Raw genomic sequence first — 27,153 nt, 5'->3', positions numbered from 1 at the left:
AAAGTGCTTTGGAGACAAAGAAATGTATTTATTAGGAGTAACTCAATACTTGAGGGGTGAATGAGGCGGAAGGTGGTAAAACTGGGACATCTCAATAAATCCCATCCCGTCCTATGATTTTATAAAATTGTTTTACACTACTTTGTCATTGGTCAGTAACTAGGTTGTGTCCGCCTTTGGCCAACCAGCCTCTCTGTCCATGGAATTCTCCGGGCAAGAATACTGGAGTGCAATGCCATTCCTTTCTCCCAGGGATCTTCCCAACCCAGGAATTAAACCCACATCTCCTGCTTGGCAGGTGGATCCTTTCCCACTGAGCCACTAGGGAAGCCCTTTATATTCCTTCAATAAGTTGAATTAGATAGCTTTTTCTGCTGTTCTAACAACTCTCACTGTAGTGGTATCTTTTTTTTCTCCCTAGATCTCCTTAAATGCAGAACCCAGGGCCTCCCTACATGTTCCAGCTCACCTTGCTCAGCTTCCTCACCAGCCACTGGGTCTCCCAGCCACTGAAGCAGCAACAAAAACTCTCACACAGCATCTCCAAAAGCTCTCTGGACTTCAGTCATCACCCCAGGCCTTCCAGCAGCAGCTGATGTAAAAAATGTGATAAGATTTTTCCTAAAATGAGAAGATGCTCCACACAGAGACTTGGATGTCACTTGGCTCCTCGCTTAGAAACAGCTTAGGAACCTTATTGTGAAAGTAAGTCCTGCAGTATTTCAGGAACAGGTATTCACAACACAAACGTTGACATATTTATAAACTTAGGAATGTGATGATAGATACCATGGAGTGGATAAAGGGACATATGATAAGTGTCCTTGGTGAGGTTGGCTGTGTGAGACCAGGTCCGAGAAGGATATAACCAGCACATCCCCAGGGCTCCACAAGTGGTTTAGTGATGGGACGATTGACCATGGTGTCATAGTTTCCTGGGGCTGCTGTAACAAAACCTTAGTCCGTTTAGGCTGCTGTAACAAAAGTACCATTGATAAGTGGGCTTCCCTGATGTCTCAGAGGTAAAGAAACAGCATGCAATGCAGGAGACTTAGGTTTGATCCCTGGGTTAGGAAGATGCCCTGGAGAAGGAAATGGGAACCCACTCCAGTATTCTTGCCTGGGAAATCCCATGGACAGAGGAGCCTGGTGGGCTACAGCCCACAGGTTCACAAAGAGTTGGACATGACTGAGTGACTAAGCCACCACCACAATTGATGAGTGGCTTAAAAACAACAGACATTTATTTTCTGGAGGCTGGGAAGTCCAAGATTAAGATGTGGGCAGGGTTGGTTTCTTTTGAGGCCTCTCTCTTTGGCTTGCAGACAGCTGCCTTGCCCACAGACTGTCTTCCTTCTCTGCTTGTTGATGTCCTAATCTTCTCTTACTGTGTATATGCTAAGTTGCTCGGTCATGTCCGACTCTTTGGCACCCCATGGACTGTAGCCCACCAGGCTCCTCTGTCCATGGGATTCTCCAGGCAAGAATACTTGAGTGGGTTGCCATGCCCTCCTCCAAGGTGATCTTCCAGACCCAGGGATCGAACCCACATCTCTTATGTCTCCTGCATTGGCAAGCGGGTTCTTTACCACTAGTGCCACCTGGGCCTCTTACTATATGGACACAAGTCAGATTGGATTAGGGTCCACCTGTATGACTTTGTTTAACTTTAATTACCTTTTTGAAGACACTCTCCTAAGACAGTCACTTTCTGAGGTCTTGGGGGTTAGAACTTCAACATAGGAATTGGGGGCAGGGGTTACAACTCAACCCTTAACTCACACTGTGGGCAAGGTAAAGAGAATCAAGACGAATGGAGAAGCCACTGGGAACTATTAACAGCAGAAGCTTCCATCATCCTTGGGCGTGGAGAAACAAAAGAGAAAGGGTGTGCTATTCCTAGAACCCATCCAGAGCTGTGGTCATAGGAGAGGGGCCACCCGGCATGGGTGCTATATGACAGAGGAAGGCACCCATGGTGGAGACCAGGCTCTGGCAGGGAGGGAGGGAGGGAGAAGACCCACCCCTCTCTCTCCCCGCCCTTCACACTCCTCTCTTCACACTCGAAGAGCCTAGAAAGAGGCACTGAGAACAGCAAAGCCTGGGGGCTGCAGCTTGTAGATGTCAGGCTTTGAGGCAGGGAACGGGATGACAAGTGTGGCCAGGGGTGGGAGGGGAGTGGTAGGATTTGAGTGGGACGATGAAGAATCACCAGCTCAGTGGAGAAAACAAAGACATTTCCAAAGGAGGAATTAATTATGCATACTCAGTAACATAAATGGGCTTTAATGTATCATTGGAAAACAAAATGCTACTTAGCTGCAAAAAATATTAGTCATACATTTGAAACTGAACCACGTATTCATGTAACCATTTCCAGTCCCAGAAGTTACTATTCTAAGATACTTGTTTGCAGAAGTAAAGCAGAATGATAGAAAAATAGGTTTGTCAATCTTGTCATGTGGAACACTTATGTTCTTAAAATGGGATGGGAAGTATTATTGGAAGGGTTTTGGAATAGAAAGCAGCTCTCTGACTCAGGAGGGTGCCTGTGTGACCACACCCATCAATCATCACAGCATGGTTATATGAACTGGGTACGACCCCTGTGTTATCGCGCTGGGTGCGCCATAACAAAATACCATAGGCTGGTGGCTTTGACTACAGAAATTTGTTTTCTCACCACTCTGGAGGCTGGAAGCCTGAGACCCAATGTTGACAGGGTGAATGTCTGCTGAGAGCTCCCTTTGGGAGCTCCTTTTCAGTGTGTGCTCACATGGTCTTTCCTAGGTGACTCTGCAGGGGGAAAAAGCGAGGGGGATGGAGGGAGGGGGAGAAAGAGCGATCTCTTGGTGTCTCTCTCTCTCTCTCTCTCTTTTTTTTTTTGCTGTTGCTGCTGCTAAGTCGCTTCAGTTGTGTCCGACTCTGGGCGACCCCATAGACAGTAGCCCACCAGGCTCCCCCGTCCCGGGGATTCTCCAGGTAAAAACACTGGGTAGGTTGCCATTTCCTTCTCCAGTTCTTTTTATTACCTAAGTTCAAATCATCCTGACTTTATGATCACAGAAATACTACAAATATCCACAGTTGATGAACACTGTTATAACAAATACAGATAGAAGGATGGAGAGAGAGCAACATAGATAGAGTGACTGTAACAGGAATAGGCTCAATCTGCACATGCTGTTTTTAAAGTATAGTGTTGAATTTAGGGTTACTTGAATTAAAAAAAAAAATTATTTAATCACACCAGGGCTGAGTTGTGGCATGTACAATCTAGTTTGCTGACCAGGGATCAAACCAAGGCCCCCTGCATTGGGACTCAGGCTTGATCCCTGAGTCAGGAAGATCCCCTGGAGGAGGATATGGCAACCCACTCCAGTATCCTTGTCTGGAATATCCCATGGACGGACGAGCCTGGAAGGCTACAGTCCATGTGGTCACAGAGAGTTGGAGACGACTGAGTGACTTAGCACACACTCATGCATTTCCCTAAGGGCTCCATGTCCAAATACAGCCGCTCTGGGGGTTAAGACTTCAACATATGAGTTTTGGAGGGGACCCAAACATTCAGTCCATAACATCCCACGTAGTGATATGAAATAGATGACACTTGATATGTTGATACTGATAGTCATTAAATCAATAAAACTTCATTGCACACCTACTGTGCACCAGAATCTCTGCTAGGCTCTGAGATTATAGGTAGAAGGAAAAAAAAAAAAAAACTGCCTCAGTCTTTAATGAGTTTATAACTTGAAGAGAGACAGAGAAGCTGTTAGAACACAGTGGTCACTGCCAGGAGAGCCTGAGCATTTGTCCTAAGTCACTCGGTCATGTTTGGCTCTTTGAGATCCCTTGGACTGTAGCCCGCCAGGCTCCTCTATCAATGGGATTCTCCGGGCAAGAATACTGGAGTGGGTTGCCATTTATTTCTCCAGATCCAGGGATCGAACCCACGTCTCTTGGGTCTCCTGAACTGGCAGCGGGTTCTTTTCCACTAGCACCCCTGGTGACTCAGATGATAAAGATTTCACCTGCAATGCGGGAGACCTGGGTTCTATCCCCAGGTCAGGAACATCTCCTGGAGAAGGGCATAGGTACCAGTATTCTCGCCTGGGATTTCCATGGATAGAGGAGCCTGGTGGGCTGCAGTCCATGGGGTTGCAAAAGAGTCAGGACATGACTGAGCGACTAACACTTTCACTTTCTGTTTAGTGCCTCCTGGGAAGCCCCAGAGCGCCTAGACAGGATGAATACACCACTCCCTGGGGGCAGCAGAAGTGATGTGCAAGCAGAAACGGAGGATGAGGAGTATTGGATAGTAAACACGGGGTGGGACAGACAAGGGGGAGCATTCAGGATTGAGGAAGATGATACACAGAACTAGGGTGACCAGGATCCTGGTTTGCCCAGGGCTGTCCTGGTTTTAGCACTAAAAATCCCACATCTGGGAAAGCTCGGGGTCGCTGAGCCTTATATGCTGCTGCTGCTGCTGCTAAGTCGCTTCAGTCGTGTCCAACTCTATGTGACCCCATAGAAGGCAGCCCACTCAAATGAACTCGAAATGAAAAAGGAGACGTTTCAACAGACAATACAGAAAGAGAAAGGATCATAAGAGACAATTAGAAACAACTGCATGACAATAAAATGGATAACCTGGGACAAATGGACAAATTTTTAGAAAAGTACAATCTTCTAAGACTGAACCAGGAAGAAATAGAAAATATGAATAAGTCAAGCACCAACACCAGTCACAAGCTCTAACTATGAACAGATCAATCACAAGCACTACTAACTGGGATCAAAAGTCTCCAACAAAGAAATGCCCAGGACTTCACAGATGAATGCTCTCAAATGGGAGAGATGTGATAATACCTATGCTGGTCAAACTGTTCCAGAAAAATGTGGAGGGAGGAGCATTCCCAACTCATTCTGCGAGGCCACCATCACCATGAACCAAAAGGAAGCAGAAATGCTACACAGAAAAGAAAATTACAGGCTAACATCACTGATGAACATCAACGCAAAAATCCTGGGGAAAATTGTAGCAAAAACCAAACAAAAACACATGAAAAGGATCATACACCAAGTTCAAGTGGGGTTTATCCCAGGGATTCGAAGATTCTTCGCTATCTGCAAATCAATCAATGTGATACACTATATTAACAAACTGAAAGATAAAAAGCATATGATAATCTTGATCGATGCAGAGAAAGGTTTTGACAAAATTAAATACCAGTTTAAAAAGCACTCCATTAATGGGCATGGAAGATACATACCTCAACATAAGAAAGGTCATATAGGAAAATCTCTCAGCAAACATTATCCTCAATGGTGTCAAAATGTAAGCATTTCCTCTAAGATCAGCATCAAGATCATGGGGCCCACTCTATTCCTATTAATCAATATAGTTTTTTAAGTCATAGACACAGCAATCAGAGAAGAAAACGAGAAAGAACGCATATTGGAAAAGAAGAAGTCCATCTGTCATTGATTGCAGATGACCTGTTTCTATTCATAGAAGACCCTATAGATATAACCAGAAAATTACTAGAGCTAATCAATGAATTTAGTAAAGCCCAGGATACAAAATTAATACACAGAAATCCTTTGCAGACTTACAGCACAACAAGAAAAATCAGAAAGAGAAACTAAGAAGAAAGTGCCATTCCCCACTGCAACAAGAAGAATAGCATAGCTAGGAATGCTGCTGCTGCTAAGTCACGTCAGTCACGCCCGACTCTGTGCGACCCCATAGATGGGAGCCCACCAGGCTCCCCCATCCCCGGGATTCTCCAGGCAAGAACACTGGAGTGGGTTGCTATTTCCTTCTCCAATGCATGAAGGTGAAATGTGAAAGTGAAGTCGCTCAGTCGTGTCCGACTCTTTGGGACCTCATGGACTGTAGCCTATCAGGCTCCTTGTACATGGGATTTTCCAGGCAAGAGTACTGGAGTGGGTTTCCATTTTTCTTCCCCAATAGCTAGGAATAAAGTTATCTAAACAGACAAAACACGTGTATGCAGAAAGACAGGCTGTATGATGAAAGATAGCCAAGTTGAAACAAACAGATAGAAAGATATGCCTTGTTCTTGACTTGAAAGAAATCAATGTTGTGAAAATGACTATACTACCCAAAGCAATCTGAAGATTCAATTCATCCCTATCAAACAACCAATGACATTTTTTTAAAGAACTAGGACTAATAATTTTACAATTTATATGGGGGGAAAAAAGACCCAGAAGGGCCAAAGCAATCTTGGAAAGGTGGAACTGGAGGAATCAACCTTCTGACTTCAGACTATACTCCCAAGACACTATGGTACAGGCACAAAAGCAGAAACAGAGAGCAAAGGAACAAGACACAAAGCTGAGAGATGAACCCACACTCCTATAGGCATCTTTTCTTTGACAAGGGAGGCAAGAATGTACAATGGAGAAAGGACAGAAAAGAGAGCCTCTTCAGTAAGTGGTGCTGGGAAACTGGACAACTACATGTAAAAGAATGAAATTAGAACACTTCTTCATACTATACACAAAAATAATTCACAATGGATTAAAGACCAAATGTAAGGCCAGAAACTATAAAATTCTTAGAGGAAAACATAGGCAGAACACTCTTTGCCATTTATCACAGCAAGACCTCCGAGAATGACTGAAATAAAAATAAATGGCATCTAGAGAAACTTCAAAGTATATAAGCAGCAAAGAAAACTATAAACAAGATGAAAAGACAACCCTCAGAATAGGAGAAAGCAATTGTAAATGAAGCAATTGACAAAGGATTGTCTACAAAGTACACAAGTAGATCATCGAGCCTAATATCAGATAAAAAGCAACCAACTGAAAAGTGACCAGAAGACATGAACAAATTTATCCAAAGATGACATTAAGAAGGTCACCAAACACATGCAAAGATGCTCCACATCACTCATTATTAATGAAATGCTAATCAAAACTACGTGAGGTATCACCTTACACCAGTCAGAATGGCCATCATCAACAATTCTACAAATAATAAATGCTGAACAGGACATGGAAGAAAGGGAACCCTCTTGCACTGTTGGTAGACATGTAAATGGATACAGCCACTATGGAGAAGGAATGTAGGTTTCTTTAAAAAGTAGGAATAAAGCTACCATATGATGCAACAATCCCCTACTGGCCATATACCCGGAGAAAACCATACCTCTAAAAAGACACATCTACCCCAATGTCCACTGCAGCACTATTTAAAATAGCCAGGGCATGGAAGCAACCTAATGTCTATCAAGAGAACAATGTATAAAGAAGTCGTGGAACATATACACAATGGAATATTACTCAACCACGAAAAGGAGCAATACGAGTCAGTTTAACTGACGTAGATGAACCTAGAAACTGTGATACAGAGTGAAGTAAGTCAGAAAGAGAAAAACAAATATATTATATGAATGCATACACATGGAATCTTGTAAAATGGTACTGGTGAATATTTGAAGGGCAGAAATAGATACACAGATGTAGAGGAAGGGCTTGTGAACTCAGCTGGAGAAGGAGAGGGTGGGATGAATTGAGAGAGTAGCACTGAAACATCACCTACTACCATATGTAAAATAGCTAGCTAGTGGGAAGTTGCTGTATAACATGGGGAGCCCAGCATTGTCCTCTGTGACGACCTAGAGGGTAGGATGGCGGGAAGTGGGAGGCAGGCTCACCAAAGAGTGGATAATATACTTATGGCCTATTCGTGTTGTTGTATGAGGAAAACAAACCAAACAATGTAAAGCAGTTATCCTTCAATTAAAAATTAATAAATACAATCTGAAAACTATCATTCAACATATTTGTACTGTCATCTAAAGCTATATGGGATCATCTTCTATTCCTAGCTATTTTCCCACTATAAGTGCTTATATATGTCATTAAAGGTTTTGAAAATATGATTTTAATAGCTACACAGTATTGCTTAATATCTCACACATACATAATAACATTTCAGTCTCAACATAGAAACATAATACCAAAAAAGGTTTGCATTTTAAACTAAAGCTTGCATTTTAATTCAGTTCAGTGAGAATTCCTCTGAAGATCTAAAATTCTTATGAAAAGTACATTATGTCGAGTCCTTCTTGCTTTCATCTGTTATGCCGTATTCTCATTTACTCCTAAGGACTCTTGGACTTTTGACATTTTTGCCTTAGGCTGTAATTTTTGACTGAGATAAAATCTTAAATTTAGATATTAAGAATGTCAAGAAGCACTCTTGTAAGTGTGAGTCACTCAGTCATGTCCAGTTATTCGTGACCCATGGACTGTAGCCCACCAGGTCCTTTGTCCACAGAATTTTCCAGGCACGAATATTGGAGTGTGTAGCCATTCCTTTCTCAAGGGGCTCTTCCTGACCCAGGGGTCAAACCCTGGTCTCCCGCATTGCAGGCAGATTCTTTACCATATGAACCACCAGAGAACCCTGACTCTGGTGTACATGGATGTAAAAATCCTCAAAAGAATATTAGCAAACCAAACTGAAGACACATTAAAAAGAATCATACACTATGATCAAATGGAATTTATTCTGTGCCTGCAAGCATGATTTATTATTTGCACATCAATCACTGTGATACACAATATGAGCAAAACTAAGAATGAAATCATGTGATCTTCTCAATAATTGCAGAAAAAGCTTTCAACAAAGTGTAACATCAATTTTGGAACAATCTCTCAATACAGTGGTTAAACATGGAACATCCTAAAGGGTATATAAGACAAGCCCACAGCTAACATCCAAGTCAGTGGTAAAGAGGTGAAAGATTTTCCTAAAAGATCAGGAATAGTACAAGGATGCCCACTCTCCCCAATCTTGTTCAACATAGTAGTGGAACTGTCCTACCCAGAATAACTAGGCAAGAAAAGGAAATAAAAGCATCCCCATTGGAACAAATGAAGTTACACTGCCACTATTTGATTATGACAGGATTTATATGAAACCATAAAAACTCCACCAAGTAACAAGTATTAAAACTAATAAACTCAGCAATGTAGCAGGATATGAGCCATCAGAGAGAGAACAGAACAGTACCATATACAAATGCATCAAACAACAACAACAACCATGAAATAAATTTTACCGACAAGCAGAAACACCTGTACAGTCACAGGCTCCAAGACATAGAGTCTGGATTCAAATCCCACCTTACACTGACCTGCAGAGTGACCCAGGGCAAATCACACAATGATCTGAGGCTCAACATATTCAACTGTAAAGTGGACACAAACCCAGTATCTCCTCCCAGGGCTGTGAAACTCCAAGGAAATGCTTATTTAGGCCCGGGCATTGGCGTGTCTCCGGGAGCCTCTCCCTGTATGAAACTCCTCTAGAACTGGGCTCTCCTGATCCTGTGGGTGAGGGTCAAGTGTAGAGCCTGGGAGCCAAATGGGACTGGACAATGATGAGGACAAAAAAAATACTAGTTCTGTCAGGGAGGGAAGCCACCTCCTTTCCAGATCTCAGAGTGGGGCCTGCACCGAAGGCCCGGGGGATGCACAATCAGATGTGAACCCCGACCCCACCCCACCCCCAGCAGGGATGGAGCCTTCCTGGCAAGAACCTTCTCTCTGGTCCGGGCTCCTGTGTGATGTGGTGCTGCTCCCTGAGTTCTCCAGGTCTCCACCAGGCAAAGAGCTCTTGGGACTTGGAGGTCTATTAAACCACAGGTGCCTGAGAGTCAGAATGACACAAGGACTAACAACATTGAAAATTAGCTATATTTAAAAAAAATGACAGAAGTACAGACAGGGCAGGGGATGAGAAGCAGAAGGATTGACTACCTCTCAGGCCTTTAGCAGAAATATCTCCACACCAGCTCAGCAGAGCCCACAGGAGGAAAATATAATGGAAAAGCAGGCTATGGGTATATCTCTACACTGCTGGACCCAGGGACCCAAGTCCCAATCCACCAACATCATTTTGCATATCCGGACAGCAAGAGGGAGAAACACAGACCTTGCCTTAGGAAGTCTCAGCCAGACTTAATATTGAGGTTGCTGAGCATGGTTACATGGTCACTAGGGTCACTCAGTCCCTCCTCTGTGCTCACATCCTCTGTCCTCACAGAAACATACATGGTTCACTACAGAGAACCCTCTGAGGGTACTTGTGTATACTAGAAACAGGCAATGGTGAAGTGTGAAGAGAAGACACAGAAATGGAAACATGCTTCTGAGGTGCTGTACAAATTTCCAAAGATCTGAAGTTCTTGATACTTGGCATTGTTAAAAGAAGCTTCTTAATGTGTAAACGCAGAAAGGATATTTCCAGGAGAAAGGACAAAGGAATCGTCCCATTGGGACAATTTGGTATCCATGTGGGAAAGTAAGTTGGATCCCTTCCTCAAAAGACAGCACCAAATCAATTAGACACGTACTAAAAACCAACAATTGAAGGAAAAGCTTTACAAAATTTCGAACCATTTTTGATGAGGGAATATCTTTTCTTTAAATTGAGGTATTGTTGATTTACAATAATTTGTTTAGGGTTTACAGCAAAGTGATTCAGTGATTCAGCCTCTCAGGTACTTCCTTGGAAAAAATTCATTCCCTTAAGGAGGCCCCTAGGCCATGCCCTCTACTCAGAACAGCTAAGAATCCTGAATAGGCAAAGCAGCATATGGTGGTGCTCAGTGAGGGTTTTTAGACTGAATAAACTATTCTAACATGATACAAGGAACAAGCCCAGAGTTTAAGAGAGGATCTCCAAACCTACCTTCCAAAAGGAGGTCATGCTCCCTTGAATGTCAGTGCGTGAAACAGCGCTTGGGAAGGGAAAAGGTGTGTCATGAATATTTGGTCTGCAGAGGAGACAAAGTGGTGTGTAGAGATGATGTGCAGGCATGTCCCAGGACACTGAGCACACGGACAGAGTGACCGGACTCTCAGCCCTGCTCTGGGGGCATTGCACTCTCTCCATCCCTGACAGAGCGTGAACAGCTCACACGTGTCTTGGAGAGTATGGTCACATGACCTGGACCTGGCCAATCAGTGTGTTCCATCCCTGGCCACCATGATTGGCACTGACCAATCGGGACCCAGGACCAGGCCTCAAGCTGGATTCAAAGGAAGAGGAGGGCTGGCTCTGCCGGAAGGGGTGGGGCCCTGTGAGGTCAGGCTGCAGCAGTGGGAGGGGGCGTGAGTTCACCTGGGGCAGTTGGTGACCTTCTTGCGCCCATTAGGGCAGAGCCGCTGGCCTGATAAGGAGGTGCTGCTGAGCACAGGGGTTGAGAGCGCCGGTTCCTGCTGTGGTCCCGGAGCTCCACCTGAGACCGGAGGGAAGCCGTCTGCCCGTGAGTCCTCTCCTGCTTGACTGTCCAGCTTGTTTGGACTACGCTGGGTTTTCTGTCCAGCTGGCTACGTGAAGACCCTGGAAATGCACCTGTGTGGGTTTTGGCTGGCTTCAGGGAAGAAATGCCAGATGACACTGGGAGACTCCAGTTTAATCTGGATTCAGGTCATATCTCTTGAAAGTGAAGTGAAAGTCCTCAGTCGTGTCCACCTCTTGGCGACCCTGTGGACTATACAGTCCATGGAATTCTGCAGGCCAGAATACTGGAGTGGGTAGCCTTTCCCTTCTCCAGGGGATCTTCCCAGTCCAGGGATTGAACCCAGGTTTCCCGCATTGCAGGCAGATTCTTTACCAGCTGAGCCACAAGAGAAGCCCAAGAATACTGCAGTGGGTAGTCTGTCCCTTCTGTAGCGGATCAGCATTCCCGACCCAGGAATCAAACCGGGGTCTCCTGCATGGCAGGAGAATCCTTTACCAGCTGAGCTGTCAGGGAAGCCCAGTATCTCTTAAGGCCAGCTATTCATTGTAGTATCACCCTAATTAGTCGTCATGGGATTAAGGTAGCAACCTGCTAAGGTAGCAATCGATGTCCTTTTTCTAGAGGACAAAACTGGGGCTCAAAGAAGGGGGTAACACAGCTAGAGCAAGGAAGTGTGTACCTAGACAAAACCCCCAGATCCTGCTGTTCGAACTCAGGGAAGCCATATGGTGTGGCTTGTCCATGTGACGGGGGCTAAGACACCCAGCCCACACCGGATACTGTGGGGACCTAACTTGGTAACTGCCTTCTCGCAGCTCTGAGACTCAAAAAAGCGATTTTCACTGGAGAGAGGAAGGATACGTCCCTCCATCCAACCCACCACATCCACTCCCACACCCTGCCCCCTTTCTCTTTCTTTATGAGGGAATAAGCGTCATGCTCATGTGATCACATTGGCTGTCCACTGTTCACCAGCTACCACCTGGAGCTGCTACCGGAGAGGCCAAGAGCCTTTGCCCCCGAGTACCTCCCTTTCCTTTGCACTGTGGGGGCCCTTCTCGACACCTGCACACCAGAGGCCATTTCTGAGACATGCAGGGACCCTCCTTCAGTTTGCAACAGATTGCATCCATCACTGTCCTTTCAATGCTTCCCTTGACACTCAGCTCCTGTGCTCCTTTGTCTACATTGCGACCCACCTGGCTGCCACGGGAGGGACAGAGCTGACCATGAATCCAAAGCTCAGATCTGACAGGCAGGAATCTGTGTATAAAGGGCCTGATTAATCATGCTGTAGAGGCTGTAGTGGGCTCTAAGGATCCGTAAGTAGGACTTGGGCCAAAGTGATTCCACAGCTGTTTTAATGCCTGGGGAGGGTCTGGCTATAGTGGGGGTGGGGTGAGTCTCCTGAGGTTCTGAAGGCTCACTGTGTGCAGATTCATGGCGCATAGAGAAGAGAAGGTGGAGTCCTTCCCTGGAGGTGGTCAAAGCTCATGGATGAGCCAGACAGGCAGGCAGGGCACGAAAGCACCTGAGCTGCCATTATGAGTGAATGGTGTGGGGGCAGAGGAAGAGAACCAGGTCTGCTCACTTATTGGAGCCCAGGGCAGGTTGTCCCCAGACTAAACCCTTACTATGCTGATGACCGTCACTGCTGTCTGCAAAGGGTTTACATTGGTGTGTGTCTTCATCGAGTGGTCAGGCCGTCTCTAAGCTACACTGGCCATGGGCATTGCCTCTCCTTGGAACTTGACATGTTTCATCTCTTCCCTATGGAACATTCATTTCTAAGAGGGTTTTTGGGCCACAAGGATGTTGGGTTTTTCTCTAGCTTTGTCTCATGGGGAATGCTTTTCCACTTGTTGATGTGGTTTGTTTTCCCAGCTCTCTTTCTTGCCTTATTTTGTCAATTTGTTTCTGCCAGAGGAAGAGCTCAGAATTTGCCTCTGGCTGATATGTGACACTTACAACAGCAACACCTACCTGGATATTATGACCACATTTGCCGAAAGGGCTTTGTTTTGCAGAAGATATCTTGAAAGTACCTACACTGTCCTTTCAGATTCCCAAAGGCTATTTGAAATGAAATAAAAACAAGAATTCTCAAGTTTAGTCTTACAATATGTGGGGAGTCAGAAAAATCCCCTGGAGAAGGGAAACACCACCCACTCCAGTATTCTGGCCTAGAGAATTCCATGCAGCGTATACTCCGTGGGGTCACAAAGAATCAGACAAAATCTGATGACTAATCAACAACACCGAAGCTTCACCATTTGTCAGAGATAACAACAGTATTTACACGACTGTGTGCATGTTTAGTGGCTCATACATGTCAAACTCTTTGCAGCCCTGTAGCCCCCTAAGATCCTCTCTCTGTGGAATTTTTCAGGCAAGAATACTGAAATGGGTTGCCATTTCCTCCTCCAGGGGATCTTCCCAACCCAGGAATTGAACCCCGGTCTCCTGCATCTCCTCCATTGGCTGTCGGGTTCTTTTCTGCTGAACCACCTGGGAAACAAGTCATTACATCACTGGGTTATCCTGAAGTACTTAACTTGGAGTCTGGCACTCGGGAAATTCTCACTGGTGATGTGAATATTCAGTCATATATCATTATTGCTCATATGATAATGAAATGGCCATGCTCATAAAGGAGAAAGAAGAGGCTTTCCAAGTCCAATTAAATCCTTTGCCACACATATCTTTTTAAAAACTTCTTGACTTTGAAATGAACATCAAACATAAAGACATTGGTTATGGCCTCCAGAAAAGATTGAGCTGTACCAATAAGTGACGAGGATTCTTCTCCCAGTTCCAATATGCATGCGTTGTTTCCTGGGCACCAGCGAGCACTTCTCCGGTGGGCTCAGAGAGGCTGAGTCACTCACCAGAGACAACACAGCAGCAGACCAGGACTCGGACCCAGGTCACTGAAACCACGGCTCCCTCCTGTGCCCATCTGACCTGCCCCTTGAGGGCAGCAGGAAGATCTGGACTCCCCTGGCCTGAGCCCCCGGGCCTGCCTCCTCTCGTCCGTGCTGGGATGTGTCCATTCCCAAACCATGCACTGTGTCCCCCAGCCCTGGGCCGTCATGTCAGGCTCCAGGCTCCCTGCAGGTGAGCCCCACGCCCACCAGCACACCTTCAAGCCCTGCCCATCCGGTCTCTGTGCCCGAGTATCCTGATCCTAACTGTTTTCTTGAGGCAGCCCCAGGACTGAGCCCTGCTTCTTCGAAGCTCCCTTCACCAAGCCCAGTGAGGCTCTGCCCTGTGGCTTCATGACAAGTATGGTGGGCTGAGTGGTGGCTCCGAAAGCCATCCATCCTTCTGCAGCCTCCAGAGGTGGCCTTATTCTGATGAAAGGTCTCGGCAAATGGAAGTAAGTTCCTGACCTCTGCACCAGATCACCCGGGATGCATGTGGACCCTAAATCCAACGACAGGTGTCCTTGGAAGAAAAGAGGGGGTGATCTGAGGCACAGAGCCACCCAGGGGAGAAGGTTTGTGCAGATGGATGCAGAGGTCGGGGTGATGTGGCCAGAAGCCCAGGGAGGCCTGGCGTCCCTGAAGGACTGGACCAGGCCAGAGGGACCCTCCGCTGGAGCCTCTGGAGGGAGCTCAGCCCTGCCCACACCTTGATCACAGGTTTCTGACTCGAGAACTGGGGGGGAATGAATTTGTGTTAAAGCTGTCCAGTCTGTGGCCAGTGGCTGCAGCCACTCCTGGACACTGAGAGTGAACTTGCTGGCTCCAAGGTGAGAACAGTGGCAGGACCCACCCCCTACCCCCTAACCCCAACACACAATCTTGTCATGAGGTTAAATGAGTTCATACACACAGATGGCTGAATCGAGGACTGACACTTGGATCTCAGCCCGCTTCACTTCCTCCTCCTCGTCACCATCACCGTCATTGTGAGGGGCCCTCATCCACTCATTCAGTGGACATACAAGGCCCTGATGCGGGCAGCGAGACCAGCGAGCTGGGGGGCTCTGCACAGGACTCACCCTGCCTGCTGGGGCCGCATGGACAAGGCTTGTGCAGTGACACGGAGGTCCCGGGAGAGGCTGGATCCTCCGGTCGTGGGAGGCAAGGGCGCCTCAGCATCAGAGGTGGAGGGTTGAGCCGGGTTCATCCTGGGGGGTTGCAGCCCTTCACTCAAAGTGGAGGAAGAACCCCATGTGGCACCCAGTGTCCGGTAGCCTCCCCTTGCCATGGCAGGCTGCGGGCACAGCCATGGATGACCAGGAGTCTGCATCTCACTAGGGGCTGAGGCTGGCACTGAGTGAATCCTCAGTGAGGATTTTTTTTAAAAAAAAAACCATCCTAAGTGACTTCAGCTCCATTGCTTTTTGCCAAAAACCTACAATGATCCCAAGAGCTTTGTACACTCCAAGGGTGGTGACTGGATGTGGAGCCCAGCACAGACCCAAGTCAGTCCTGCCCTGAGTCGCACGGGCCGGCCACACCATCCCCCTTCCTTGGCCTGGCTTTCTTCTGCCAGGACCCCCCGAATGGTGGAAAGGCAAGTGTGGCCTCAAGCTGAGGGGCCCAACCTGGGCTCCAAACCCCTGGGGGTCCCCTTGGGACGTCTGGTGGACCTAGTTTCCCCTGCCGTGGGGCAGCTCTCTCTCGGGGACTGTCATGTTTCTTTGCTTTCTGTTGTGATGGGGCACCCCAGTTATCTCAGGGCGATGGGAAGTCTGTTGGTGTTACATGCTCCTGCCTTAGATGGGGAAACGTTATTGCTGCATTGACACGGCTCACTCGATACTGGGAATCTGTTAAACACAAATGGCAAGGGGAACAGAGCAAAACAGAAAAAGAAAAATAGAGAGTTGCTGGGTTGCTTCAGGTCTCACCTGTGATTAAGAGTGTGTACAGCCTGCATGTGAACCTGGGTTCCCACACCTGCCAGCTACCAGGTGCCAGGCCCTGATTTTAGACACCCAGCTTCACTAAGGAGTCATTGACAGATACAGTTTATGTGTATTTAAAGTCTACATTGTGATGACTTGATGCCCATAGACGTCATGGAATGATTGCCTTACATACACATCACCTCACACAGTTAACTCTGTGTGTGTGTGTGTGTCTTTTATGTTGTTCTTATAATCCATGAACACAATGTAGATAGCTCTCCATTTTTTAAGATCTTCTTTAATTTATCTGAGAAGTTTATAGTTTGCTGTATGTCTTGCACATGTTTAATTAGATATCTTGATATTTTCAGTGCCATTATAAATTCCTAATAGATACAGAATTTACTTTTCTATATTCACTTGGTAAATCCATTTATTTCAAATCATTCTAATTGTATTTATTTATGTATACACAATTATGTCTGCAAATAAGTTCTTTTTTTCCCCTTTGCAACTGTGATAACCCTTTACTTTTTCTTGCCTTATTGTATGGACTAGGATCTCAAGTCCTGAGTACATTGGTGAACAGAAGTAGTAAGAATAAGTATCCTTGTCTCTTTCACATTATCAGAGGAAAAGCTTTCAGTATTTCACCATCACACATGATATTAGCTTTTTTGTAGATAGTTTAATCAAAATATGTAAATTCTTCTCTGTTAGTTTACTAAGAGTTTTTTCTTAGTCATGAACTAAAATTATTACATTAACTTTTCTTAAGTTTATTTTCTGCAGATTTTGAAACAGGTAATTTTTCTTTTATGTGATTATTTTTCTTTTATGTGATTTAACTTTTAAAAAATTTTGTGATTCTAAAACAACCCCAACCTGATCTCAATGTATTCTCCTTCAGTTGGACTGTATTTCTTAGTGTTTTATTTAGGATTATTTCATCTATACTCAGAGTCTGTAATTTTACTTTCTTGTACTTCTTCCTGGTTGGTTTTAGTATCAAGGTTATGCTAGTCTTATAAAACAAGGTTGGAGAGTGTTCCTTGTTTACTGCAAGAATTCCTGTGAGATTACTGTTTTCTACCCTAGAGTTTTGGAAGAATTGATTAGTTGGTTTTATTGTGGGGAGGCTTTTAATTTCAGATAACATTTTGTTCTCTCAAAGTTAGAATTTAAAGCTGTTAACAAGCATGTTTTCTTGACGTTAAGATCAATGAGAGACATTAAAGGTGTTCTGTGACAGTATCCATGTATTAGGGTGAGTACACACTAAGAAGTGTACTAACGTATATACACACATCAACAAACAGTGACTCGGCCCCTTTTATTTGAGTTGAGAGCGTGATTACAAGTAGCACTCAAAAGGTGTAGTTTGTTAGAAGAAGAATTAGGTGCCACATATAAAGAGGTAAGTTTGATCAGTCATTGTGTAATTTCCATGAAGGGTTTGTCATTTGAATCCTTTCATTTAAAAAAAAAGAATGAAAACTGTAGTGGTGGGCATCAGATGTCATTTATCGTTCTGATTGAGGACCTTCCCACCTGGGTTATTTTAATGACTAGTAAACTAGACTTGTGGCTCAGAGCTGCAGGATCTCTTAAGTACCCCTTTGTCCAGTAGAAGAGAAATTCTGACTCTAATCATCTGGTGGTATTCGGGATGGATAGCATCACCATGTATTTTCTTTTTATGTTGCGTTTTCAGTTTACACTTGAATTTTTCCAGGTGTTTTGCTGTCTTTACTTATTTCTTTACTCTAATTCAATTTTTTGGTTTTAGCAGATGATTCTTAGAGGAGAATAACCAGGAAAAGATACTAATGCACAGGGTGCTTGATGTAAATCATGAGCAAGAAAACATGCCAAGCGCCAATGGAAAGGCAAGTCCTTGGTCTCACTCTCTGTCTGCTTCTTGTCTTACCATCCAGTCTGTGTGGGGCTGTTGGGACCTCTCACCAACATACCATGTAGGTCTGAGTGGCTGTGAGGGTCTTGTGAGCTCCCAGAGCGCAGAAGGCAGTTTTGACCTCACCGATTGCCCAGAAGTGCTGTGGTCCCTCCCTCTCAAAACAAGTCTGTCTAAGGCTTCCTTTCCCCCTTAGAGACCCTCTAAGCCACGAGGAAGACCTGGCTAAGGTGATCGACCTCCAGGAAGTCATAGACAAGCAGGAGCAGAGCCAGATGGAGGAGCGCCTGGCAGCCCTCTTTGCCCATGTGACAGAGCTGAAGGAGGACCTGGACACGGCCAAGAAGGACCTCCTCAAGTCCGAGGATGTGAACAGGAAACTGCAGCAGGATGTCCACAAAGTGAGTGACGGCAGCTGTGTCTGTTGTCCTGAGGTGGACTGTGGGTCCCTTGTTCTCCCGGTGATCTCAGCCTTGGCATGGCTGCGTGAGCAAGAGCAGAGCTCTAGCGAGACCGCAACTGGCTGCCTCCCCGCCTCTGCATTGAGATCTCTGGGGTAGAAGAGGCCTGGTCCAGGCATTCTGTTGGCAGTGAACCAACATTAGGGCAGCCCTAGCGCTGTGCTGCACCCTGGGTGTGGACTCCTCATTTCTACAAGTTCTAGGGTGCCCAGTGTGTTCCTTTTTTAAAAATTCATTCATCCATTCATTCATTTATTAGCATATAGTTGCTTTACACTGCTGTGTCAGTTTCTGCTGTACAGCAAAGTGAATCAGTCATCTATCTATCTATCTATCTACATATCTCCCTCTCTTTTAGATTTCCTGCCCATTTACTTCACCACAGAGCACTGAGTAGACTTCCCTGTGCTGTGCACTAGGTCCTTACTCGTTGACTTTATGTGTAATATCAGTGCTGTATATATGTCAACCCGAGTCTCCCGGTTCATCCTCTCCCAACCCCCACCCCCACAACTCCCTGTCAAATGTGTTCCTGATGATGCTGAAATTTCCTTCTGATTCACTCAGGCGAGTCTGGTGACGTCTGTGGAGCCCGTTCTCTTGGAGAGATGGGAGCATGCTGTGTGGACTCTGCTGAGGCAGCTTGCCTGGCCATCTTCTCGAGTTTTCTCAGGTTCCGCTCCTTGAAGGGATGTGTGACAGTGATACAGTCAGACAAGTCGAGTGATGTTTGCTCACCCTCAGATCTTCAGGCCCGAGCTGTGTGACCATGTGGAATCATGATGTTTCTGGCGGTCGTGTCTGTGGGTGTCATGATTTATGAGAAACTACCTAACGGTCACTGTGAAAACAGAAGAGTGCTGGGGGTTCAGGCCTCCTCCTGTGAGCCTCACCTCTCCTCTGTGCACAGACAGACAGCGCCCACCCTGCCCACCCCTCCCCCGTGAGACCGTCTCAGAGAGAACCCCTCCAACATGTGGTACAGCAAGGGTCCTTGTTTAGTAGCTTGGTGTGAGTAATTCTGCATGAGAACTCAAAACAGAAATATTTGCACAGGTTTGTATAAGCTATTCACACTACTCTTCGGCAACAGGAGATTAGGTGGCAGAGTTTAATACATACAGAATTCTGGAAAAAGCGTTTTTAAGACCTTTCACTTTTAATGTTAGGACTTTGCCCACATTGGTTACTTAATGACTAGGGAGGGACCTGAAATGGATTTTGAACTGGCGCACAGGAGTTGTACCAGCAGCAAGTTCTGGTCCTGGTTTGAGCGTTTCATACATGTGGTGTAACTCTGCTTTAGAAGAACTAGGCTTGAGAAATCTGCACCCAGTTGTGTTACACTTTGATCTGCTTGCCTCATTCACAAGCCAGGTGATTCCTCCCACCATAGTCAATGACAAGTCATGTCTCAGTCTCCATTCACGTAAAAAAGACTACAGGTTATTAACCTTCTGCGACTCTTAAGAAATAGCAGTGTCGCTTTTGCTTCAGATAACTGTAGCGCTAATGCTGTCTTCCAGCTCGTGGTCTTCCTGCCTGCCCTGTGCCGCAAGATGGGGGTTCCCTACTGCATCATCAAGGGCAAGGCCCGGCTGGGGCGCCTGGTGCACAGGAAGACGTGCACCACCGTAGCCTTCACACAAGTCAACTCGGAGGACAAGAGTGCCCTGGCTAAGCTGGTGGAAGCCATCAGGACCAATTACAACGACAGATACGATGAGATCCGTCGTCACTGGGGAGGCAACATCCTGGGGCCGAAGTCGGTGGCGCGCATCGCCAAGCAGGAAAAGACGAAGGCCAAAGAGCTGGCCACCAAGCTGGGCTGAGCGCACTAGGGAGTTTTCTGTACATAAAAGTAATAAAGATTCTCCTTCAAAAAAAAAGAAATAGCAGTGTCACAGTCTGTCAGGCCCCTCAAATAAATACACCCAAATATCAACTGGTCGCCCCCCTCCCACCCAGTTCCAAACCTCTGCCTGTGTTTTTGAGTGTTGTCAATCCTGTGACTACCACTCCGTGCTACCAAGTTTGACCCTAAGGAACAATGTTTGTCTCTTCTCTCTCACTGGCCACGAAGCTAAAGGCTCCTTGAGGTGTGACCATGAGCAACACCCAGTCATACTGTCCGCACACCAGACAGGCCCTTGTCACACTCGACAGTGCTGAGGGGAGCTGCTTGGGGGAGCGGCCTACCCATGGAGGAAGGGAGCCCCTCGTAGCCTCATCTGGTCCAGTTCGGCTCTCAGGGTTTCCAGGTTTAGAATCAGCTGGTGCTATGAAACAGCAAATGACACAGCCTGCACCGCTTGCTTTCTGGATGTAAAATGACTTGCACCAAAATGTGCAGAACAGGTTACAGGAGTAGTTATCAACTCCGAATATTTTAATTGTGAGAAAATATTCTCTAAGTGTCCCATAGCAAATAGAAGCACTCAGAACAATATTAAACCCTATAAACCATAATGAATAAGAAGTTCCATCTCAGGTGTAGAAAAGCTTCTGGAGGAAACACGGCAAGCCATTAACAATGATGAAGTCTGTAGAGAGAAGCTGGACTTGGGGCGGGGGTTTGGGTAGGGGGGCAGGACTCACTCTATTGCCCTCGCTCCTCTCATTGCTTTAAACTGTATCCATGGAGCTCACCTGCATTCCTGGGCATTCCTCACATTCATTCCTCTACACCCCACTTCACTTCTTCATGGGGTAAAACAAGTCAAACAGGCCAAGTTTCTGAGTCACTTGACTCAACCTGGCAGCTGTGTGCTGTCGGCCATGGCAGTCACTCGCCTCCTGCAGCCCCTGAGCACGTGAGACAGGCTGGTGCAACGCTAGATGTGGAAATCACACAGGATTTCAAGACTCGCAGTGAAAAAAAGGACGTCAAATAGCCCGTTGGTTTTTAAGGAAGTTTAGATTGCATATGTGGCTCATAGTATCTTTCTAACGGACAGCACAGTCCACGTGAAAGGCTCACGCTTTGTCTCAGCTTTCGGGTGAACCCAGAAAGGACTACTCAGAATTCTGAACCACACACAATGGCCACACACTCTAAATCCATCTATAATGCAAACACATTCAGTGTTCAAAACCAGAAATGCTATACGTGTTACAGCAGTGGATTAGCCATAAGGAAAATGTAACTCGACATCTGCTAAGTATCTTTAGTGACTGGAAGAACGAACCCAGCTCAATTCAGCTCTTAACAAATTTCTAAACGATTTAGAGATTTAAGTAGCTTGTTGTTTTGCATTTCTTCTAATTGCTTTTTAGCATTTTCTGCTTCCCATAGGAGAGCATTCTGAAAAAGATACAAACAGCTTTAGTGTCAATTCTTACAGACATTGCATGGACTGCGGGATGGCTACTCTTCTGTCTGAAAGCATAAAGCACCTCGGGATGAGTGGCAGACCTCGCGCCCAGAGTGAAGTGCCAGCACGAGGCTGGATGACAACTTTTAACATTAACTTGTACACAGACAATCTCCTCCTTCCCTGACTGATCTTTTAGATACAAGGAGGCCAGGTCCCGGGACAAGTGAAACTGCTTATAGCTTTTTGCAGTTCAGTGGTCACTCAGGAAACTGGCACAGGTTTCACATGCTAAATTCAAGCCTGAGACAAAACTATCCCCACCTCAGGGCCAGCCCACAGGTCAGGGTGAAGTGAGGGGACCACACTGTGTGGTCTCTAGTGAGGTGTGTGTTTCATCTTGGGTTTTGTGGGGGGGAAAACGTGCCACAGAACTTGTAGTGACCATTGGTCTCTCTCAGACAAGTGTTGCCCAAACGCCAACCTCAGGGAAGGTTCTGGGCCTCGCCTTTAGGGCACTGGTGCAGCTGGGACAGGTTTTCACCGAACCTGAACCAGAGTGTTGCCCACTGAGCTGCTCTGGTGGAGGTTCTCAGCCATATTTCAAAGCAAATGAAAAGAGAGAAGGCTGGAGTTGGAATATGAGAATACTTGCTTTTAGTTGATTCAGTCTTTTCTATCACTTTATGTAAAAGATCCTGAACTAAACTTATCGATTAGACTGTGTCAGGCCTTAGCTTAGCTGCATCATGCGGGATTCCTTTGTCGTGGTTGCCACGTGGTCTGTGGGATCTTAGCTCCCCAATCAGCCATCGAACCTGTGTCCCTGACCTTGCAAGGCAGACTCTCAGTCACTGGACTGCCAGCAAAGCCCCAGAAATAAACTTCTAAGAAAGAAACGAAAGGGTGAGGGTGGACCTAGAAGAAAGTTCTAGCATGGTGGCTGGTAACACTGGGGCCATCAGTGGATCTGGCTCTCTGATGCTTTCTGTAAAGGTTGCAGGCACACATCTATGTATGTTCCTTTACACACTGCCTGTGGATGCTGTCACGCTTATTCACTAGCATGAAATGCTGCTACTCAATTATTCATACCAGTAAAGACATTCACTCTGGGGCCCTCTATGGGAAGAGTTTTCCAACTCCTATCCTGGAGATTTCCCCCACACACAGGCCGGGCCAGGCCAGGCCAGGCCAGATGCGCCTCTTTCTAAAGAGGCCGTGGGGCTGGCTCACCTTATCCTCCAAAGCTGCCATTCTCTCCTTCAGATGAAGCTGAAGCTTCTCATCTGATTCGGATAGAAGCTTATCCACGGTATCTGATAAGTGTTTATTGTGCTCTTCATTTTTAATCTCTGCATCGCCTAAAACAGGAAAAACAAAAACTCATAAACTTCAAGAGCTAATGTACCATACCATACTTCAAGTATGGTCTTTCTTTTAAAACACCAGGGAGCCGCGATGTGAGCGGCCTATGTCCTGGTTCCCGAGGCGGTCCCCTCCCATGGCCACCTCTGGTGGGCTCTTAAGCATCACCAGAGCAGACAGGCAGGTGCAGAGGGAGGCAGGGACTTCACTTGTCAAAGGTCACTCCCAACGCTTCTCTTTGGCAGAGCACCTGATAGGCCTTACTGTCACCAGACATTACTCATCGCAGGGGCTTGGGGAGCAAGCAGATTTACACTCAGAAACAAGCAGACTTTAAAGGGGATCGGCTTACACACATGTTGGTGGAGGAATTTCCCAGTATACAAACAGAATCTTGAGTCTGGATTAAGGGGGTAAAATGAATTCAATTTATAAAGCAAAAGGTGAGAAAATTCATTTTGGAAAAAAAGCCAGTGGAGATAGGCTTTCACATATTTGTCTTTACATGCAACATCACTTGAATTCTTTGAATAATTGCTGTTGTTCAGTTGCTCAGTCATGTCTGACCCTTTGTGACCCCATGGACTGCAGCACGCCAGGCTTCCCTGTCCTTCACTGTTTCCCAGAAGTTGCTCAAACTCATGTCCATCGAGTCAGTGATGCCATCCAACCATCTCGTCCTCTGTCGCACCTTCTCCTCCTGCCTTCGCTCTTTCCCAGCATCAGGATCTTTTCCAAGGAGTGTGTTCTTCGCATCAGGTGCCCAAGTATTGAATCTTCAGCTTCAGCATCAGTCCTTCCAATGAATATTCAGGACTGATTTCCTTTAGGATTCATTGGTTTGATTGCCATACACTCCAGGGGACTCTCAAGAGTCTTTTCCAACACCTCAGTTGAAAAGCATCAATTCTTTGATGCTCAGCCTTCTTCAAGGTCCAACTCTCACATCCGTACATGACTACTGGAAAATCCGTTTCTTTAAGAAGGTGGACTTTTGATGGCAAAATAATGATCTTAGTTTTTTTTTTTTTTTTTAATGTTCAGTTTCAAGCCATCTTTTTCACTCTTTTTCACCTTCATCAAGAGGCTCTTCATCAAGGTCCTCATGGCTTTCTGTCATAAGGGTGGTGTCATCTGCATATCTGAGGTTATTGATATTTCTCCTGATAATCTTGATTCTAGCTTTTTCTTCATCCAGTCCAGCATTTCTCATGATGTACTCTGGATATAAGTTAAATAAGGAGGACGATAATATACAGCCTTGACTTACTCCTTTCTTGATTTTGAACCAGTCTGTTGTTCCATATCCAGTTCTAACTGTTGCTTCTTGACCTGCATACAAATTTCTTAAGAGGCCGGTCAGGTGGTCTGGTATTCCCATCTCTTGATGAATTTTCCACAGTTTTTTTTAGTGATACACACAGTCAAAGGCTCTGGTGTAGTCAATTAAGCAGAAGTATGTGCTTTTCTGTAAGTCTCTTGCTTTTTCAATGACCCAACGTATGTTGGAAATTTGATCTCTGATTCCTCTGCCTTTTCTAAATCCAGCTTGAACATCTGGAAGTTCATAGTTCACATACTACTGAAACCTGCCTTGGAGAATTTTGAGCATTACTTTGCTACCGTGTGAGATGAATGCAATTGTGCAGTAGTTTGAGCATTCTTTGGCATTGCCTTTCTTTGGGATTGGAATGAAAACGGACCTTTTCCAGTCCGGTGGCCACTGCTGAGTTTTCCAAATTTGCTGGCATATTGAGTGCAGCACTTTCACAGCATCATCTTTCAGGATTTGAAATAGCTCAACTGGAATTCCATCACCTCCACTAGCTCTGTTCATAGTGATGCTTCCTAAGGCCCACTTGACTTCACATTCCAGGATGTCTGGCTCTAGGTGAGTGATCACACCATCGTGAATATCTTGGTTGTGAAGATCTTTTTTGTACAGTTCGTCTGTGTATTCCTGCCACCTCTTCTTAATATCTTCTGCTTTTGTTAGGTCCATACCATGTCTGTCCTTTATTGTGCTATCTTTGCAGGAAAAGTTCCCTTGGTGTCTCTAATTTTCTTGGAGAGATCTCTAGTCTTTCCTATTCTATTGCTTTCCTCTATTTCTTTGGATTGATCACTGAGGAAGGCTTTCTTATCTCTCCTTGCTATTCTTTGGAACTCTGCATTTCAATGGGTATATCTTTCCTTTTCTCCTTTGCCTTTCACTTCTCTTCTTTTCACAGCTATTTGTGTGGCCTCCTCAGAAAACCATTTTGCCTTTTTTGCATTTCTTTTTTTGGGGGGATGGTCTTGATTACTGTTTCCTGTACAATGTCACCAACTTCCGCCCATAATTCTTCAGGCATTCTATCAGATTTATTCCCTTGAATCTCTTTTATCACTTCCACTACATAATTGTAAGGGATTTGATTTAGGTCATACCTGAATTGTCTAGTGGTTTTCCCGACTTTCTTCAATAGAAGTCTGAATTTAGCAATAAAGAGTTCATGATCTGAGCCACAGTCAGCTTCCGGTCTTGTTTTTGCTGACTGTATAGAGCTTCTCTATCTTTGGCTGCAAAGAGTATAAGCTGTCTGATTGCGGTGTTGACCATCTGGTGCTGTCCATGTGTAGAGTCTTCCCTTGTGTTGTTGGAAGAGGGTGTTTGCTATGACCAGCATGTTCTCCTGGCAAAACTCTATTAGTCTGTGCCCTGCTTCATTCTGTACTCCAAGGCTAAATTTGCTGTTACTCCAGCTATTTCTTGACAAATTAAGGTGCGTGAGTGTAAAGTTACTTCATTCGTGTCCCACTCTGTGCGACCCTATGTGCTGTAGCCTGCGAGGCTCCTCTATCCATGGTATTCTCCAGGCAAGAACAATGGAGTGGATTGCCATGCCCTCCTCCAGGGCATCTTCCTGACCCACATAGTGGCACCTGTGAAGCTGCACAAATTAGGGGGGGGGTCATATGTATTTTCATTTTGTAATCTATGGCTTTGTACTATTAAAAGACTCTTAGTTTTTGGAGGATCTCTTCAGTATTGAAATGCTGCTGTGATGAGCTGTGACAGATGCCAGGATTCTTGGCCTCTAGAGGAAAGGAATTCGATCCAGGGTCAGTGATGAGGCTTGATTGCTCAGAGCGTTTTATGTAATAAAGTTTTGTTAAAGTATAAAGGAGATAGAGAAAGTTTCTGATATATGTCGGGAGCCACCACGAGAGATCCCAACCATGACAAACGTCATGTGGAGTGGACTTGACAGACAAAGGCAGAACAGGACTCAAGGGATTCCCTGGATCTGCTCCAGCATCTACCCCAAAACTAAAATCTGTCTGTCTACTGTTTATTATATTATGCTTTTCACCAACTTTTTTGACATTTACAGGAGGCTATCCCTGACCACCTTTTTCTGAAACAAATCAACTTAGGGCTTTAGTTACTAAGTCTCCTGGGCTTGAAAGGAACATTTTTACTGTAACCCCTCTGTTACTATTTTAGCTTGTTTGGCAGGTTTATCCACATTCTTACAACTAATGCACATGATTGTTCACAACACCCCAAGCATAACCTTCGAGCGATAAAAAAAAGCTTTATTAAAATAATACTGCATTGTTGAGCCAATGTTTGCTGCTGAGTTTCCTTGTCCTTTACCCAATGTGCGCCTGGGAGTACATTAACAAAAATAGTTGGTATGCAAGAAAAACAAGCAGTCGCCTTGGCATTAGCAACATAAATCCCTTGAGTTAGTAAGTTCTTTCTTTGTTGTAACCCACTGTGCCTTTGTTCCATAAGAATGTATCTCTGTTTCTTGAGGGGGACTGTAGACTAAAAAGATAAAGGGAAAACAGGTTTTCTGGGCGACCAACCTTTATCAAAAAAAGAGTTTCAAAATGTTAACAGGCCACAGGGCCAGAAGATGGTGTGCACAACATAAGAACC

At 45.5% G+C, this 27,153-nt stretch overlaps 1 protein-coding gene and 1 pseudogene across 6 annotated transcripts; both read left to right on the top strand.

Moving 5' to 3' along the window:
* Positions 1 to 591: 591 nt before the first annotated feature.
* LOC139179649 (liprin-alpha-1-like) lies at positions 592 to 19,533 on the top strand. 6 transcript variants are annotated; one of them, XM_070779292.1, is made up of 5 exons: positions 11,145 to 11,324; positions 13,731 to 15,057; positions 17,957 to 18,053; positions 18,276 to 18,480; positions 19,108 to 19,533. In XM_070779292.1, the coding sequence occupies exons 3-5, from the start codon at positions 18,019 to 18,021 to the stop codon at positions 19,225 to 19,227; spliced, it is 360 nt and encodes a 119-aa protein (XP_070635393.1). In that variant the 5' UTR covers positions 11,145 to 11,324; positions 13,731 to 15,057; positions 17,957 to 18,018; the 3' UTR covers positions 19,228 to 19,533. The 6 variants fall into 6 exon arrangements, with proteins under 6 accessions (XP_070635395.1, XP_070635393.1, XP_070635392.1 ...); XM_070779294.1 differs by lacking the exons at positions 11,145 to 11,324; positions 13,731 to 15,057 and adding an exon at positions 592 to 705; XM_070779291.1 differs by lacking the exon at positions 13,731 to 15,057.
* A 502-nt stretch (positions 19,534 to 20,035) lies between these two features.
* Positions 20,036 to 20,433, top strand: LOC139179651 (large ribosomal subunit protein eL8 pseudogene; annotated as a pseudogene).
* Positions 20,434 to 27,153: the final 6,720 nt, after the last annotated feature.

The sequence above is a fragment of the Bos indicus genome, chromosome 25 (assembly GCF_029378745.1).
Source record: "Bos indicus isolate NIAB-ARS_2022 breed Sahiwal x Tharparkar chromosome 25, NIAB-ARS_B.indTharparkar_mat_pri_1.0, whole genome shotgun sequence".
NCBI lineage: Eukaryota > Metazoa > Chordata > Mammalia > Artiodactyla > Bovidae > Bos > Bos indicus.
Note: the sequence above shows the minus strand (reverse complement) of the source record. Positions and strands in the feature narration are given on the sequence as shown.